Below are 16,608 nucleotides of genomic sequence, written 5' to 3'. Positions count from 1 at the left end.
CTAACCCCAGCTTTCCTCTGATTGAAGGACATATTTTTGCAGTTTAGTTGATTCCTACAAGAGGCATAAGTTACTAATTCAAATGTCAATTAGCCTCCAACATCTACCTATTCTTCTACCCTGCATGGAAAAGTTTTCTATCAGTAACCTTATTTTTTTTTTCAGACAAAACAAACCCAAAATAATAAAACAGACCACAATTAAACCTGTAAACTATGAGGACTAAAATTCTCAAGATGTCAATTTGAAAAGAGATAAAGACAGTCCAAAATACAATGAAATGGTCGCGTAGGCTTTTACACAACTAACAAAAACTTCATGAAAGCATTTTATGTTCTACTGTTTGTTCCCAGGAAAAAAGGATAACCAGAAGTCAGACACACTGATTTTCAGTTTTGAAGGCAAGAGCTACAGGTGTATCACCAGAAAGAGAGCAGAAATATCCCTAGCATAAACAAGTTTTGCTCCTTTTCTGTAACCAGATACAAGCTGTTATTTTTTGGAAAAAAAAAGGAGACTTTACGGAGTAGGAGATGATCAAGGAGATTAGAGAGAAGATCAATGACAGAAACCACTGAAACAGGTCATTATAGAAAGGGATACGGAAGTAGTGTGTACTAGGGGAGAAGATACTAAACTTTGCATTAGATACAGTTGTCTGTAACAAACTCCTGTTTTCTTCATGCATATTACTACTAAAAACAGTGCCAAAAAGAGAAGAACCAGGAATACTATTTTTCAACCAACACTAGCTGTTCATTTAAATAAATGTTAAAAAGACAGAAAGGAGACAGGATAAGCAATTAGTCTGTAGCTTTCAAGGACTGTAAAGAGAATGGTGGTAGTCTACTGATACAATCTGGATTGCTACTGGGAGCTGTATTTTTTTTGCTTATGTTTGGTAATGACAGAAAAAAAAGCACCACCAAGACTGACATACTAGGTAGGGAGGGGAAAGAAAAGATACTGTACTCCATTTGTTTCCAGAGTATTACATCTTTCACCTTGCTTCTGAAAAGAGGTCAAAGCATATGCCTTCTCATCTGCTTCTTACAACAGAAGGCTCAAACTTAAAATATTTTGCCAATGCAATCTTACTCATACTCTATGTAACACTCCCAATTAAATGTTACTGTTTTGCATTCATGAAAAAATGGTTTATTGCCTTGAGTATGGAGTCAGATCTATCACCAACTAACCCTGCCAGACAACCATCAATTAATGCCAAATATATAATCCACTTGCTTTTCAACTGGCTTATAATATATTCCCTGGAAAATTCCTCCCAGAGAAAGGGGTGCCATTCACATTAGAAAGCTATTTTTATGATCTGTGCCTATAAAGGCTACCTCAGTGAAATATGAGATAGTAAGAGCTTTTCTCATCCAGCTTATTTATTTGTGGGGAGCTGTTATTCTCAGGGACTATAATAGACCCAAACAAAAACGTAGTCTGAAGGGACCTCTGAAGGTCACCTAGTTGAATCTCCTGATAACTCCAAAGCTGGACTGTACACTGTGTTGAATCTTGCAAAGTTTTAAATATCTACAAGCATGAGAGCTTCCATAAATCCTCTAAACAATCTGTTCGACATAACCACTCCCATGGTCAACAGCTTTCTTCATTTACAACTGGAATTCCCTCAGCTGCACCTTGTGACAACTAACTCTTGCCCTTACACTGTGAACCTCTGAAGAACATCTGTGTTCATTTTCTCTATAATCTCCTTAATGTGATCAGAGATGGCAGGTAGATCCCACAGCCTTTGCCATACTAAATTCAGTTCCTCAGCCTCTTCTTTATCAACATGCTCTCCATCCCCCTAATCACCTTAGTGCCTCCTCCAGTGAACTCTCTCTAGCTTGCTGGCATCTTTCTTCTCCTGGGCTGTCCTAAGCTGGGCACAGTATTTCTACAGGGGTATTCTCATCACTTCCCACAGCCTGCTGGCTGTATTCTTACTAATAACACCATGATAAGGCTAGCCTTCATTGCTCCTAAGATGCACTACTGACTTACGTTCAGCTTGCTGTCCACAAGGATGCCAAGTATCCAATTAAAAAAAAAAAAAAAAAAAGGGAAAATTAAGTTTATTCCCATCCTAGCCCTAATACAATGGTAAACACAGTAAAGCCATAAAGTTATTTCTGCATCAACACTAGAGACCTGCTATTGCTACTGTTTTATCAGCTCCACATTGCATGTGGCCTGTAAACATTTTCTTAAAGGAAGAATTAAATGTCAGCTGTAAGGACAGGAAATAGAAGAATCACCATGCTTCATGATCAAAGATCACTTGATGTCACTGTAGCAGATACAAATACACCAAGAACTGGTAAGGGTCTTCATTTGTATATATTCTTATGTAAAGACATAAGCACAGATACCACTGCTTTGTAAAGACTGTTTTGGGTCCAAACAACTTTTTATGCTACAACAGTTGAAAGGAAATGCTAAGGAGATCTCCATGTTAGATTGTCTAACTGCTGACTGTTTTAGAAGACCCAAACACTTGTGTTGAAATGGTACCTCAGTATCATCCATTCCAGACTTAATTTTTCCAAAGCCTAATTTGGTTCAGAAAGTTACTGAGGGATTTTGTCTTTACAATGGGCTTTAAAGTACGGTATGAGACAGAGACACAAATCTGTAAAAATAAAAATGTTAAAGAAAAAGAAAGAAAAACCCAACCAAGTTCAGATACTTCCTTGAGAACTCTGCATAACTAGATCTGGGAGTTCATGACAAACTAAGCTTTCCAGACCAGAGCGATGCTCTCCTTAAAAAGTAACATGCAATACTACACTCTAAAAAAGGGAATCAACTCAAGTCACAAGGAAGCAAATGTGTAAAGAATTGGGACTTTAACGCAGCTCATACTTTTTCATACGCACGACCTGGCCACGAAAGACAACTGCTGCTTAACAAAGGGGGATTTTTTCCAGCTTTAAAGATCATGTCCCCTCAAACAGCTCCAAGCCTTGGGAATACTAGAAGTGAATAAATTTCTGCAATTGTGTCTACATTTATACAGTAAAAATGGCAGCTCTGATCATTCTAAGTCCCCTCTGCATTGTTCCCAGTATGACAGGACAAAGTTTATAACTAACAAAGCTGTACCAATGAAGGCTAAGGGTGAAAGCGAAGCTGTCAGCTAAAGCTGTACTCCTACCAATGCATGTCTAGTGCAAGTACTAGAATGAGCTTTAGGCTAAACACACAGTATCAGCTTGCTTTGCTGCACTATTCTACAACTTGTATAAACTTTCTACACTGTGAACACATTTCTGCTTGGATTTATTGACACCTGCCTGAAACTGGCACAACTATGAAGTGCTGCCTGCCTCTCTTTTCCACCCCAAAAAGCAACTTCAAGTTCTGCACACAAGAATTTCAGAATGCACACAGAATAAATGGTTGGGCATCAAGCAGAACAACTCAGCACAGAAGGAGAACTTGGAAAACAGAAGGTGAAGAAATTATCTTCTAATCAAGTTATGTGTCACCTAAAACCTATCTCACTTGGCTACCAACACTATGGATGACCTATCACTTCCCTCAAATTTAAGAAACAAAAAACATCCCAAAACCACACAATACATGAAGAACTGCAAGCTCAGGGTAATTGACCAGCAATAGATCAATTTATACTGTGATAAACTCTTACATGACAAAGTCCCTCTAGCATAAGAGTGGCCTCACAGGGAGTTAAGGTGGTATAACTGAACTGAATAAGCCTACCAACACAGAAAATCCACAGGTTAAACAAGAAAACACTGATTTTCTGCTCTCCATGTCAGTGTTGGCATAAAGGATATTTAAAAAAAAAAATCATCTTTCAGTGGTCTTTTAATTTCAGAAATATAACATGGGAATGGATATGAATGTGAAGACAAGCATGTAGGAGATAAGGGGGCTGTGTTTATAAACAAGATTTTCCAGAATAATTACTATCTGGAAAAAAAAGCTTTTTAAAGAAAGTTGCATTCTAATCTTCATGATAGTTTAAAAAAACCCACACTACTCTGAAAACCAGATACAATCCAAATGAATCTGAAACATCTAGAGTAAAAACACTTTCACTGCTCAGCATGTCATAAAATTAATTAGGCTTGACTGAGCTACATTTTTGAGATGCAGGAGAGCACCTAGCTGAAGAAACAGCATAGCTAACATCTGTGGCTTGAGTTATGCCCCCTCAAATGAAGATACTTCATTTGTGTATCAAGAAGATATACACCCTCTGGTTTTATTTATTTATGGAGTTGGTGCCATTATCTTTAGTATCTAAAATGAGGCAGCAGAAAAATCAGCACTTCAGATTTTTAATTTTTAAAAACTGAATGTATTGCTTTAAACAAAAGCTTTTCAGGCAGAAAGTACCTACAGATATCACATAACCTTCCTCCCCAACACATCCATTTTTAATTTTTTTTTTATACACACTAATACACAGAACCTTACTTAAAAGTTGTGAGGTCAGTGGCTGATCATACCATGAGAACGTGAGGATCTACTTGTCTTTAGAATCATCCCCAGGAGAGGTAAATTTAACAAACGGGTAAGAGGCTGATCCCCAGATGTTGTACTCTTTAGATTACTTCTACAAAAATAATCTATGGGGCCTTCAATATCAGATTACACAGTACCATGGAACAGCAGAAAAAAACCTTAATTTTCTTAAACTAATTTTTTCTCTTTGTAACTCAGTCAAGGGGGGTTTATCCCTACAAAAAATATATACATGTCCAAGCAAGTTCAGCAATCTTGACTTCTTCAAATATAAAGTTGCCTGTCTTTACAATGAAGTCCAAAATCAGCACAGTCAGCTCTGGAAAGCATACGCAATACTTCACAGTTCTGTTCTATCACTTGTACTCCAAAAAAAAACAGGCCCAAATGAAAAACAAATTCTGGAAATTATAAAAGAAATATTAAAAACTATGAACAGACATTAATAATATTATTAGTCACTGACCTTTGATGAACTTGAAACTAAGAGATGTTGACTGCATTGTTATTTTCACAATGGTAAAGGGTTAACTGTAGCATGCACAACAGTTGTAAACAGTAAAGACATTTTTAGCAGATTATCAACTAGAAGGGAAAATAGTGAGACAGTAACATTCAGTGTGAAGAAACACTATTTTAATTGATATAGCTAAAACTGCAGAAGGCTGGAAAGCTTCAGTAAGAATAGGTAAATGCAGTAAGATGGTACATGCAATTTAAAGTCTATCTCAACTTTGAAGTTTTTTGAAGCACAATGAAGTGCTACTTTTACAGAGAAAGTCTCAAATACAAATTCACTGGCAACATGGGATAAGAGAAAGGAGAAGCTGAATATCCTTATGGAAATCTGGAAAAACTCACATTGAGCAAGGAGCGGCTTAACATGTTTTCTTTACTAGAACAAGAAGGGTAGCAGATAGTTCAGAAAGCTTTAAATGTTGATTATCTAATATTTGGCCAGCAGTACCCAACTAGAAAGCCCATTTCCTACAGAATTCAAGGTAGTGGGGCTCTTGGGGTAAATCTTTGTAGTCAGTGTTCTTAAACAGGCTTACTCTCCATTGTATCTATGGCATTTTTTTTGCCTCACAAAAAAAACAGACAACCAAAAACCACAGTCAAAGACACAGCAACTCACTTTGCATATAACTGGACACCTCACAACCACAGGTGGTGATGGTGGTTATCCCCATCAACACATGACAAAGTGTAACATTAAAAGCTCATTCTTTCCCTTTGAGCAATAAAAGAGACAGGCACTCCTTAGCTTTCATTGTTTCACTATTATTTTTCGTCTCACAGCATTGTCATATATCTCTTCCTACAGACATTTTCTAATGTATTTTTAACTCCCAGCGCTTATTACTTTTTGTAGGTTTTTCATCTCCAGAAGAAACTTAATCCACAACTAAAAAGTTACCATATAACCTGCAGGTTACTCTACAACTCATTCTTGTCATTCTTCCAATTCCCCTCTCCACCCTCTTCCAGCTTCTCTTGGCCACAGAGGGAGCAATTGAAATAAGAGTTTAAGAGTGTAATCTATCTGCAGAGCAAAGGAAAAGCAAGCCAGCAGTAGAGGAGAAAGAACACAAAATGCTAAAGCACAGACAATGGGTGAAAGTAAGCTACATCAAGCCCTACTTAAAGAGTACCTCTTCTTGTTTCAAAAAAGGTGCATGCACATAAGAACTTTGTAACAGTAAAGGTCATCTTATAAAAATATTAGTTATAGCTTCCAAAATAGTTTTTAACCCTGACAGAAAAATGTAATTATTTACTTGGCACCACTTATGTTGTGCTCTGAAAGTACCAAGGAGATTAGCTGACACTATTTTACTGTTCAATAAGATAAACTTCCCCCTGCAATCACAGAACTTTCAATGGTTTTGGACAGGCACCATAATACAAATTTGGTGCCTTTAATACAGCTCTTTTCATCAAGATGTTGCATGGATGTACTTTGTAATTGAATTCTTTATCAAAAATAGTTACTGAAAACCTTGGTGCTCCTTTCCAGAAAAACCAAACAAGGACTACACTTGTTTAATACTGCATTGTTCATGTCCCCCATTATTTCTTCAGGACAGCTCCACAGCACATATTAGAATCTGCAGAATGCAAACAAGTATTTATTTTTGTTGCTGGGCACACTACTTAGTAGACATATTTTCTGTGTTATTTCCAACAATAAAAGAGGCTGAATATCTACTCCATATAAATCACAAATAGAAATTACAAGCTAAATTGTGTCAGAAATTTTATGTTTGTGCAATTAATACACAGCTCCTCAGCTCCTGCTCCAGCTCTCCTGCTGCCCTTTTTCATGCCACTCCAACTACATGTGAATTAGCAAGTAGTGTGGCCCAGCACAAGCAGATTTCTTGAGTGGGTGCTGAGGACTCGACACATTAAAAGGTGCTTTACTTAAGGCTAGATCTAAACTGCTGCTGTGGTCCTGAGGCCTACTCGCATGCAACAGCCATGTGTCTGAAAAACAGCTTCTGTTTTCATTTCAGTCAGAAGAAACCCTGTGCAGTCTCAGGAAGCTTTGACAATAAAAGAGTATAAGGAAATACCACTTTACAAGTGCACACTCCCAAACTGAACTGCAAAGCCAAAGCAGACCTACCCACCAAGTTCAGAGATGAAGACAAGAGATAACTGAACCCCCTGAAGTATTTACAGAATTAATTAGTTAGGTCCTCAGCACAGCTGCTTCTCCAGAGCTGCTCCTGTTGTGCCACACTACTTATTAACTATACGGACATCTCTAGTGCTAGCTGCTCACATGTCAGATGCACACATCCACAGCTACAGTCTGCATTTCTCTATATTGTCATATGTTGATGATATACTGGTATGGTACAGCAGAGTGACATCACATGTCCTCTTGCTGGACTGCTGTTCACCTACTGCCTCTCTGCACTGCAGCATCTGCCTGCCAAGCAGGTAAGCATCCACAATGATGCAGGCAGAGGCATTTCAGGGCCCCAGGAGAAATGGCCTGTCCCTGACAATACTGAAAGGATTTATTTCAGCCTTGTTTTTAAACAAGTCTGGGGGTTCAAGAAGAAACCAAGGCCATCCTTCCTTCCACCAAAATAAATATAAGTTCCTAGACCCCCTCCCAAGAGGGTTGCCTTCAATTTTGTCACTAGAATAACAACATATCTGGAAATACTCTACCCCCAGAGGTGTAAGTGCTGATTTTTAATATTTTTTTTCTTTGCCTCCTAATTCTACCCCTTGCACCTGGGAAGCAGAGGATATCCACAGTCCCCTGACGTCTGAAGGGAGCATACATTGTAAAATGCATTAGAAACAGACAAATCTAAAGAATCTTATTCCAGTTATGTCTCAAATCCACCTTTAATTTGGCTCCTAAACAGGGTAAGTCTTCAAAACTGCTAATTCATCTAAAAGTGATCAAGGTGAATGACAGTACTTCACCTACATACTTCAACCATTCATACAATATAACAATAATTTTAAAAATAAAAACCTGAACTTAACTGCATTCTCCCAAATTCCACTTACACTGTGAACAGTCTGCTTACAATCCTTTGTGTGACTACTTGTTTAGCAAACAGATATTTAATCTTATTCTAGCATTTACAGTAGCCATGGATCCTTAAGGAAAATAATCCTATTAATTCAGCCTCTCTCATGATTTGTTTAAAGAATAGCTCAACAAAAAGATATTTCCCTCTACTATATGTCATTGTGGCATCTCTTCCCAATCTGCTTCACATATCTGCTTCAAGTGTTTCTACTTTACTAGTCAGGATTGCTCTATGTTGTAGCTTTGTGCAGATAACCCTACAAGAACAGTAGTGAAAAGCTGACTTCTCTTCCTAGGTGACACTCACGTGAGGGTGATTACCAGAAACATCTTTTCCTAGTATAGGGAAGGAAAGTATAAAGGCCCTTTCTCTCTGTGCAACCAACTAACATCATTAGCCACCAGTTACCACTCCTTGATTTTGTGCCGAATAGTGGCTACAGTGTAAATGTAAATGTAAGAATTTTAGTTTCTACAAGCTGTTAATGATTCCCAACTCATGACAAATGCAAACAGCACACCATATACCACATGCCAAAGCACTATCATTCCCTTCTCTGACAGAAGATGTAATGCTGTGCTCTAAGATAGAGAACCAGATCACTGATTTAGTCACCTGACCGGCGTGCTGACTCTACTAAAAGATCTTATCCAACATACCTTTATAAAAGCTACTGTCATGCACTTTATTCTACTATTTGTTTTTCAAACTACATGATTGACAATAAACAATATTTACCTGCTTCTTCTTTAATAAATGACAAATCTTCTTCTGGATATGGGACCGATGGTTGCAACACTGAGCAATCTTCCGAGTTCTCTTCAGTATTAGGTGGTATATTATAAATAAATCTCTTTGCAGTTTGATTTTTCCTTCTTGCTTTCCCAGGTTCTTGAACCGATTGTCCTTGTGCACCCATGTCATTCCATACGAAAACTTTTCCCTCACCTTGAGATTCATTTTCAGCCATTTCAGGAGAGCTGTCCTGGACCCAACTGCAGTCATTCATTTGGTAGCTTTCCATTTGGCCCTCATCAATAGAATAAGTATCATTCTCAGTTTTTATGCTACTTGCCAAGTTGGTAAGGTTTCGTGTTGCCCAGAAGCTGGCAACCTTCTGATCCCTCGGAGACAAACCATCCCTACTAACGGATCTCCTGTTGTAATCCACCACAACGGTCTCTGGAGCTTCTGATTTTATACTTATGTTTAAGGCATCTTTAATGAAGTTGCGGCAGGACTGGACAACCTCAGTCATCTGAAGGTAGCTGGCCACCGACATCACTTCAATGGCATTCTGGCTCGTAAGCACAAGGTTACCAGAATATAAGAAGTCCAAGATGACAGAAAAACCTTGAACGGCAACAACATCTAAATAGGTAACAGTGGTTTGGTTACGGCTTTCTTTGTTTGTAAAGCAATACAGAGTTTTAAAGAAGCGGCTGCCTGCAACCAGGATATTCTTGTGAGCTCTGAAGACCCTCCCACTCACCACAATATTAACATCACAAAGAATGCCTTTCTTCCTCTGCTCGTTGAGCTCTTGCAGAAGCTGATAGCAGTAAGAGTTCTCATTTGGCCTGCTGTTAAAATCACAGTATCCTTCATTATTCAGTTCTGACGGTAACTCTGACTCCTGCAATTAAAAAAAAACCACAGCCATAATTAGCTCTTAATGAATACTCTCCTTAGTCCTCCAACACTCTAATACGGATATGAAAACAAACTTAAGAAGATGTTATTCAAACGATTAAAAAAAAAAAAAATCTTTGTGATCATAAAGGCAGGCAGGAATACACAATTACAAAGATATTTCTGAAAACTAAGAATCACTATCTCATTCTGCACCTTCCGATCCCAGTTCTGAAATAAAATCAGAACTAGCAGAATTGCCTTATGGGCAAAGGAAACGAAACTTCGGCCACAAGTATGTAGAGATTTAGTTGAGCGCGGAGTACTTGTTTTTCTTAACCCAAATACATGCAAGATTCAGGAGTCCCTCTTTCAAAAGATTTAACTAGATGGTTTTCACATATACAACCCCCCCATCCTCACATAGAAATCTCCATTTAAACAAGTAAGTGGAATCTTGATAACTGATACAACATTTTCTAATCCTGAGAGATAACTACAAAAATATTAGGTCTGTGTCTCCCAATCTGTTTGCCTTGTATGTTTTAAAGAAAATATATTACTGAAGTAGTTATAATAGCAGTTATATTTCTTATGCAGTTCTACAAATTAGGCAGTTGTTCTGTATTTTTTAATTGTGGCAGGCTTAGGATTAAATAGCGATATTATATGACAAATGGACAGTTATCAAACAAAATTTAAGTCTCTATTATGTTACTGAGGTAAGATTCTGAAGTCAAGCTTCACTGAAGCTTTTTAGAGATGTGATCTCAAATACGGCTTGAAAATTTTGCTAGAAGTAGTATCAGATAATCCAACACCAAGAAATTAGTTGTTTTTAAAGATTAGTTCAGACAGTGAGAGGCTGATAAGTAACAAGCCATCTGAACTGGATTTTACAGCATGTAGAAGACAATAACTGATCTTTAGACAACCATGGTTCAGAGCTGCTACAAAGCAGCAGCTAGCAGAAAGTAGAAAATAACAGATTGATGTATTTGAGACCATACTTATATTGATGGACATGTACTGCCACCAAGATCAGCAATGATGACAAGAATGTTTTACACTGGCTCTCTAAGATTCTCTTCCCTAACAAATATGGGCAGTTCAAAACTGGCTGGCTCAAATCTGGTTTAGGATAAGAAGGTAAGATTTTGCACATGGTATAATTTTTTTTCTCCTCTCTAAAGCAACCTACAAATTTGGGGACTACTGGTATTGTTAAAGCTCAACTGCTTCAACATTACAGGTAAAAATCAGTATTAACAAGGTTATGTTAATGCTGTCATGAGCCATAATCTACAGTGGGACTAAAACATATGTTGCAGAAAAGTACTACCTTTAATTTGGGACTATGGCAGAAACCAGATTATATTTATTTATATATATATATAAAGTCACTTTCTACCACACAGCAACTGGTGCATTAAATCAGTACTCACCTCAAGTTATAACCCCAGCATGGATCACCGGGATGACAACTGAGGCTGTAACTACATCCTCCAAAATTCTTACATCTATAAGTCACAAATAATGCCCAGCATAACCAAAATAGAAACTGCACTATTTCAGCATCTCCTGCAGAGAAATTTCATTTTGCTCTCACATTCAAGTTGCTTCTAAATATGTACCCCTCAATGAAAATACGGGGTAGAATAAAAGCAATTAGGCTTCTATGTGAAAACAAGCCACAGATCTTTGTCCAACCTTGGCTTAATTTTTTCTGTGTGCTCTCTGCCATACCCAATTACTCCCTCAGATCAGAACTCTTGAACAGAAAGCATGTCCCAAACGCGTGACAGCTAAGTTTGTCATTCTTTCTCAGTGGATTTCGGATCTGGACTGGCTTCCTGTCACTCCAGCAACACAGCACTGTGTAGTTTCAAAACACCAATTACATTGACTTTGAATCAGATTAAAACAAAAATTATCATACCCTGAAGTGTTGTCACTCTAGTCAAAGTCAATCATCAGTGAATTGCACCTCACCCAGCATATGTTAAGTAGACATTAGGATAACTGACAATTTAATTTTTAGAGAACATGTTTAACACCGTATAAAATTTTAAAATAATCTGCAGCAGTTCTTTTCTTTTCACAAATGTCTGATTAAAGTATGAAAACAGAGTACCTTTTAACTGACCATGTGTATATATCCAATCAAGTTGATAAAAATTAAAAATTAGTATTTTTTTTTGTTTTCCTAAGATAATTACATGCCAGCATGGTATAAAGGAGCTGCAGATCAAAAATGTGCTACAGAAACACAAGACTGAAGTCTTCCTTATGAGAAGACCAGAAGGCTGAGTGAAAATAAGATGCATAAAGCAACTAATATCCAAGCTATAGGGGTGTGCGGGGAGGGGGGAAGAGATCAGTATTACAGCTTTACATAAACAGATTTTTTAAACTAACCATAATATTGGAAACAACTATTCAACTGTTGATGTGGAAATAGCTGACCCTAATGTTATACCTCAAATCAAATTAACACCCTGACATCTGAACAGTAAATATATGTACACCAAGTGTCACAGGTAGAATTCACATTTACTGAAAAACAAACAAAAATATCAATATTCATCAGGGAGTTTTAAACATCTTGCCTTTGAAGTGTACTTTTTCCATAGAACAGGAGGTAAGGTGCAGAAAATAATTACACAAAATCAAATAAGTATATTTTCAAGCTTCTGTTACTTATGTTGTGCTCATGGCACATCATAATAGAGGTACTGTTTCTCTGATGAGAACCACAAACTAATTATATTTGCTTACATGTCAATTATATTTTCATAATACAGACCAAATATTCCCATCACTCAAGTTATCTCAACCTCAAACAAACTCATCCTTTAATAAACACTGATAAGAAATCTGGAATAAAAATCAGGACTATTTAAGTTTCATTTGTAGTATTTATTTGCATCAGCATTCTAAATCTGAAAAAGTTTCTCTCTGTAGGTGAGATTAAGCAGCAGTCTAACAGAACAGGCACTGTTTAGAGAAACTAATATTGTGCTCAGTTTCAATTAGACTCATTTGTATACACCCACATAAAAATGACTTTCATATGTATAATTCACTAATTAAACTTGCCTAAAAGCTAACAGAAGCAGAAAGATGACCGAAATCCGCTATTAGAAACTTGCTTTTCTTTATCCTCCTGTGCCATCAGCATACTCGGCCAGCCGGAATGGGGGAAGGAAAAAAAAAACCCAAACAAAACCAAAACAAATCTAACCATAGATTCTATCTCAGCTGTATGTATATGAAAAGTAGTTATGCCGCAGTTGGCTAATCCCTTCTCTATTACCACACCTTAAGCTACAGCAGCCTCCTATGACCCCAAATTGATTCTTGTCCTGAAAAATGGATCCTCTAACAGAAGTCAGTTATCAAGGAACTTCTTAAGCATGTGCAGCTACGGAAGAAAATTGTTTCAAAATACAGTCCTATCAGTTGCACACGTGATGCTCTGCTGCTATCTGACACGCCATAGCATCACTCACAGAAAACTCTGACATTTTAAATTGTTCCATTAAGTACCTAATATCCAATCAAGTAGTTTGAAGTCTGGTAAAAATGCTACATAGAAATACAGTAAATTATAGCCCTTACTCTGAGGGCCTGGCTTACTCCTCAACTTCTTTACTCTGCCAAGAATAATTCAAGAAGTTAACTTAGCACAATATAATGTAACTTCTACATCTGAAGCACGACTTCTATTCATCACTGCTCACATAAAGCAAACAATTATGGTTTACATGGAAAAAATAACACATCGAAGGCCTTCCTCCTTTTGGAGAGCTTCTGCTTTAAAGCAACAAGCCTCTTAGGTTGGAGAAGGCTTTTCTGGCAGCATTTCCAAAGCTCAGCTTCAAATTATGTCCAGAGAGAAAATGTTTTAAGAAGCTGCTTTAAGGGGAAGAACCCCTAGCAACCAATAAAACTGCATCTTATGGGTGTAAATTCATCACAGAATTAAGATATTTTTAAAATACTGTCCTAGGTAAGCGTATACTTCCTAATATTTTTGCAGCACAATAGTCCTTTTATTAAAAAAAAAACAAACAGAAGTAGTTTCAAGCTGGCTATATCTTTCCTTAAGCTTTAATATGGAGACAGATTATTTAAAAAACTAAAGAGTCAAGATTTTTGATTCAAAAAGAAGCACCAACTGATAGCTCAATACATTACAGCAGCTGCAACCACTTGTGATGTATTTTGGCATTCCAAATTAAATGTATCCCAAAAATAAACCAAAATCATCACTCATTTCCAATATCCAACAGCCGTATAGAAATTTCCACTGCTCTACTGTCTTAACACCTACAATTTCCTTTTTACACTTGAACAGTGGCACTGTGCCATATGTTTATTAACAGCTGTTAAACATGCCCTGCAGTTGAAGCTTGTCAAGTAAAGAATGCATGTGTGTTGTTTCTAAGACAAAGGCTGAAAGATCTCTCCCCAGTTTCATTAAATCTGAACAGCTTCACTGCCTCATTATGGTATGTTTGGAAATATGGTCAGGCTACAAATTACCTACTTTGGTTCAAAGTATCTGGTATCAGGGCATTAAAGAAAAAATGGGGCTACTGTTTTGATATTAGCTTAAACATATGTACCGAGAGAAATTCAAATGCTATTAAAAGTATGAAAGGATATAGAAATTAAACATAAAAGCGGAAAGAAAACAGATTCTTAATCAGTTTTTTGATAAAGCAAGGGTAACCTGAAAGTGCACCACAAATACAACTACACTGACTCTTGAAAAACTGCAGTTCCTCCTCCTAAGAAGTGAAATGTAATTGCACAAGGATGCATCCAGCACTGTTTTCCACTTAAAAACACCAGTTACAGAAGCTTACTTTGTCCACACCTTATCTGGTATAAAAGAACCAATGACACATTTATCCTACGGTTTCATTTATTGTAATGGTTACTACAAGTATTTTTTTTCTTGAACTGACAGGGGTATAAAAGCAGAAACTTGTTTTTTACAAAGATTCCTATGACAATGAAAGGTTATCTTCAAATAAATACTTAGATTAACATTTAGGCTGCTGTGACACACAAGCCAATATTCTGTCCCTCTCTTCTGCCCTCCCAGTATTTAACAGTCTTACAACATTTCGGGGTAGTAAGACAAAGAAAAAAACCTCCTAAGTTTAGTAGGAAAAACTGCTTGCAACGGGTCTTATTCATGCTTAGCTTCATTGAAGTGACAGAAACTTCTGATTATGACATGAATTAGCAACATCTGCCACAAGAGGCTACACAGTGACCAAACACACCTTTACAGGTAACCATTCACAACTCAAAGCTAGAAACTAGGATGATACTAAGGAACGTACTGCAATAAGAACATTAGAACAAAAAAGAACATTTTCAAAGATATAAGGAGGTAAAATAACTTTCATTCTTAAGTTTCAAAATTAGAAACAAGTTATTTAAAGCTAGTTAGGCTAAAACACGGGAGTGTGAATAGCAACCCCCTGATTGGAGGAAACTGCTAAGACGACCTACTGCCATGAAATGTCTGTAACAATAGCTGTCCTAGAAATACAGTCACTGAAAAGGTAGTATGACTCATCCTGAAGGTGAATGTTGCATTTGTAAACTAAAAGTATTTTGGATAACTGATATTTATGCACTGTAAGGTTTTCCTTGCAGTCCTGAAGTAGTTTCACATAAAAAGCTCTAAGAAAACCTACATTCATCTCACGTTTTATCTGTCACCCTGATACCCTACCCAACATTAGAATAGCAGCTCTTGTCCAAGGTACCCCGAGCTCCTTAAAGCGCTCAATCAACTATCGCATTACGATTCGGACTCCAGATACACCTGTATTGTATTGGTGTTTTCATCAAAACTGAGTTCTAAATACTGAAAAACAAAATGTTCGGGAATTAACTCCGATTACCAGCTCAAGTTCAACAGTTCGAGTACTAGCCCAACCTGAACCACATCAGCTTGCGCCCGCTGGCAAGTTTAACACCGAACAGGCGATCTGAGTGCACTTCTGCAGCGCAGACATCCTGAGGAAGAAAGGCTGCAGCAGGCTGGTGATTCAACACGAGGATATTCCTTACTTTTTCTTCCACTTACGCTCTAGAGTTAGCCCTGTCCTACCCATCAGAGCAGCCCAGAAAAACAGTAATTTAAAGTTCAGCGGGGAACATGGAGTTTCACTAGTCCTAAAGCATTAGAGAGCGAGCATATGAACATGGCTCTCAGGAAACCACATGTTTATCTCAAACATACACCAAGCAACTGCAGACTTCTTGCTCAGAAACTCAAGCTAAAATAACACAATCGGGAAAAAGATTTAAGGGAGAAGGTCTTGACAACACAGAGCTATCCGATGAGTGCACAGGGACCGCACCGTTCAGAACAGCAGGCTAATCCCAACTTCACACTGGCAAGGACCAGCTTCATACGCAGTCGTGAGGCGGACACTACCGTCCCTCCTCCGGTACCGCAGGAGGAAGTTGTAACGAGTGTTTTTAAATCAGTGCTGCAACAGTGGTATTCGTACGCAACTTTTTCCCACACTGCCGGTTTATCTTCACGAGATAAACTAATGAAAACGGCACTCGCTACCTCCGACCAGGCAACGTTAACCAGGCGCAGCCATCAAGAACAGCCCGTGCCAAAGCCGCCGGGCTGCACACCGGCAGCGCCAGCAGCGCCGTGCCTGCCCAAATCCAGCGGAGTCTCCCCAAATCGGAAAGCGGACTCGCCTCCCGCTCCCGGGCAGCGAAAGCAGCGCGGCGCGCTCAGCCCCGCCGGGCAACAACAAACACGGGAAGCCATTTGAAGCAGTCAACGCACGTGGGCTTCCAACAACCCCCCAGCCCGCACGCCACAGGGCAGGCCGGCCTCTCCCCC

At 38.1% G+C, this 16,608-nt stretch overlaps 1 protein-coding gene across 1 annotated transcript in view; it reads right to left on the bottom strand.

Annotated features, from left to right (window-relative positions):
• The window catches only part of ZBTB10 (zinc finger and BTB domain containing 10), a 25,509-nt gene extending 10,073 nt beyond the window's left edge, over nt 1-15,436 (bottom strand). The window contains exons 1-2 of the mRNA XM_010006485.1: nt 15,431-15,436; nt 8,817-9,714 (exon numbers count right to left, since the gene is read on the bottom strand). Of these exons, the coding sequence (XP_010004787.1) occupies nt 8,817-9,714; nt 15,431-15,436 (904 nt within the window). The remainder of the gene's footprint in view (nt 1-8,816; nt 9,715-15,430) is intronic.
• Between the last annotated feature and the right edge of the window lie 1,172 nt (nt 15,437-16,608).

The sequence above is a fragment of the Chaetura pelagica genome, unplaced genomic scaffold, assembly GCF_000747805.2.
Source record: "Chaetura pelagica isolate M959 unplaced genomic scaffold, ChaPel_1.0 scaffold76, whole genome shotgun sequence".
NCBI lineage: Eukaryota > Metazoa > Chordata > Aves > Apodiformes > Apodidae > Chaetura > Chaetura pelagica.
The sequence above is the reverse complement of the archived record's forward strand: the minus strand, read 5'-3'. Positions and strand labels throughout refer to the sequence as shown.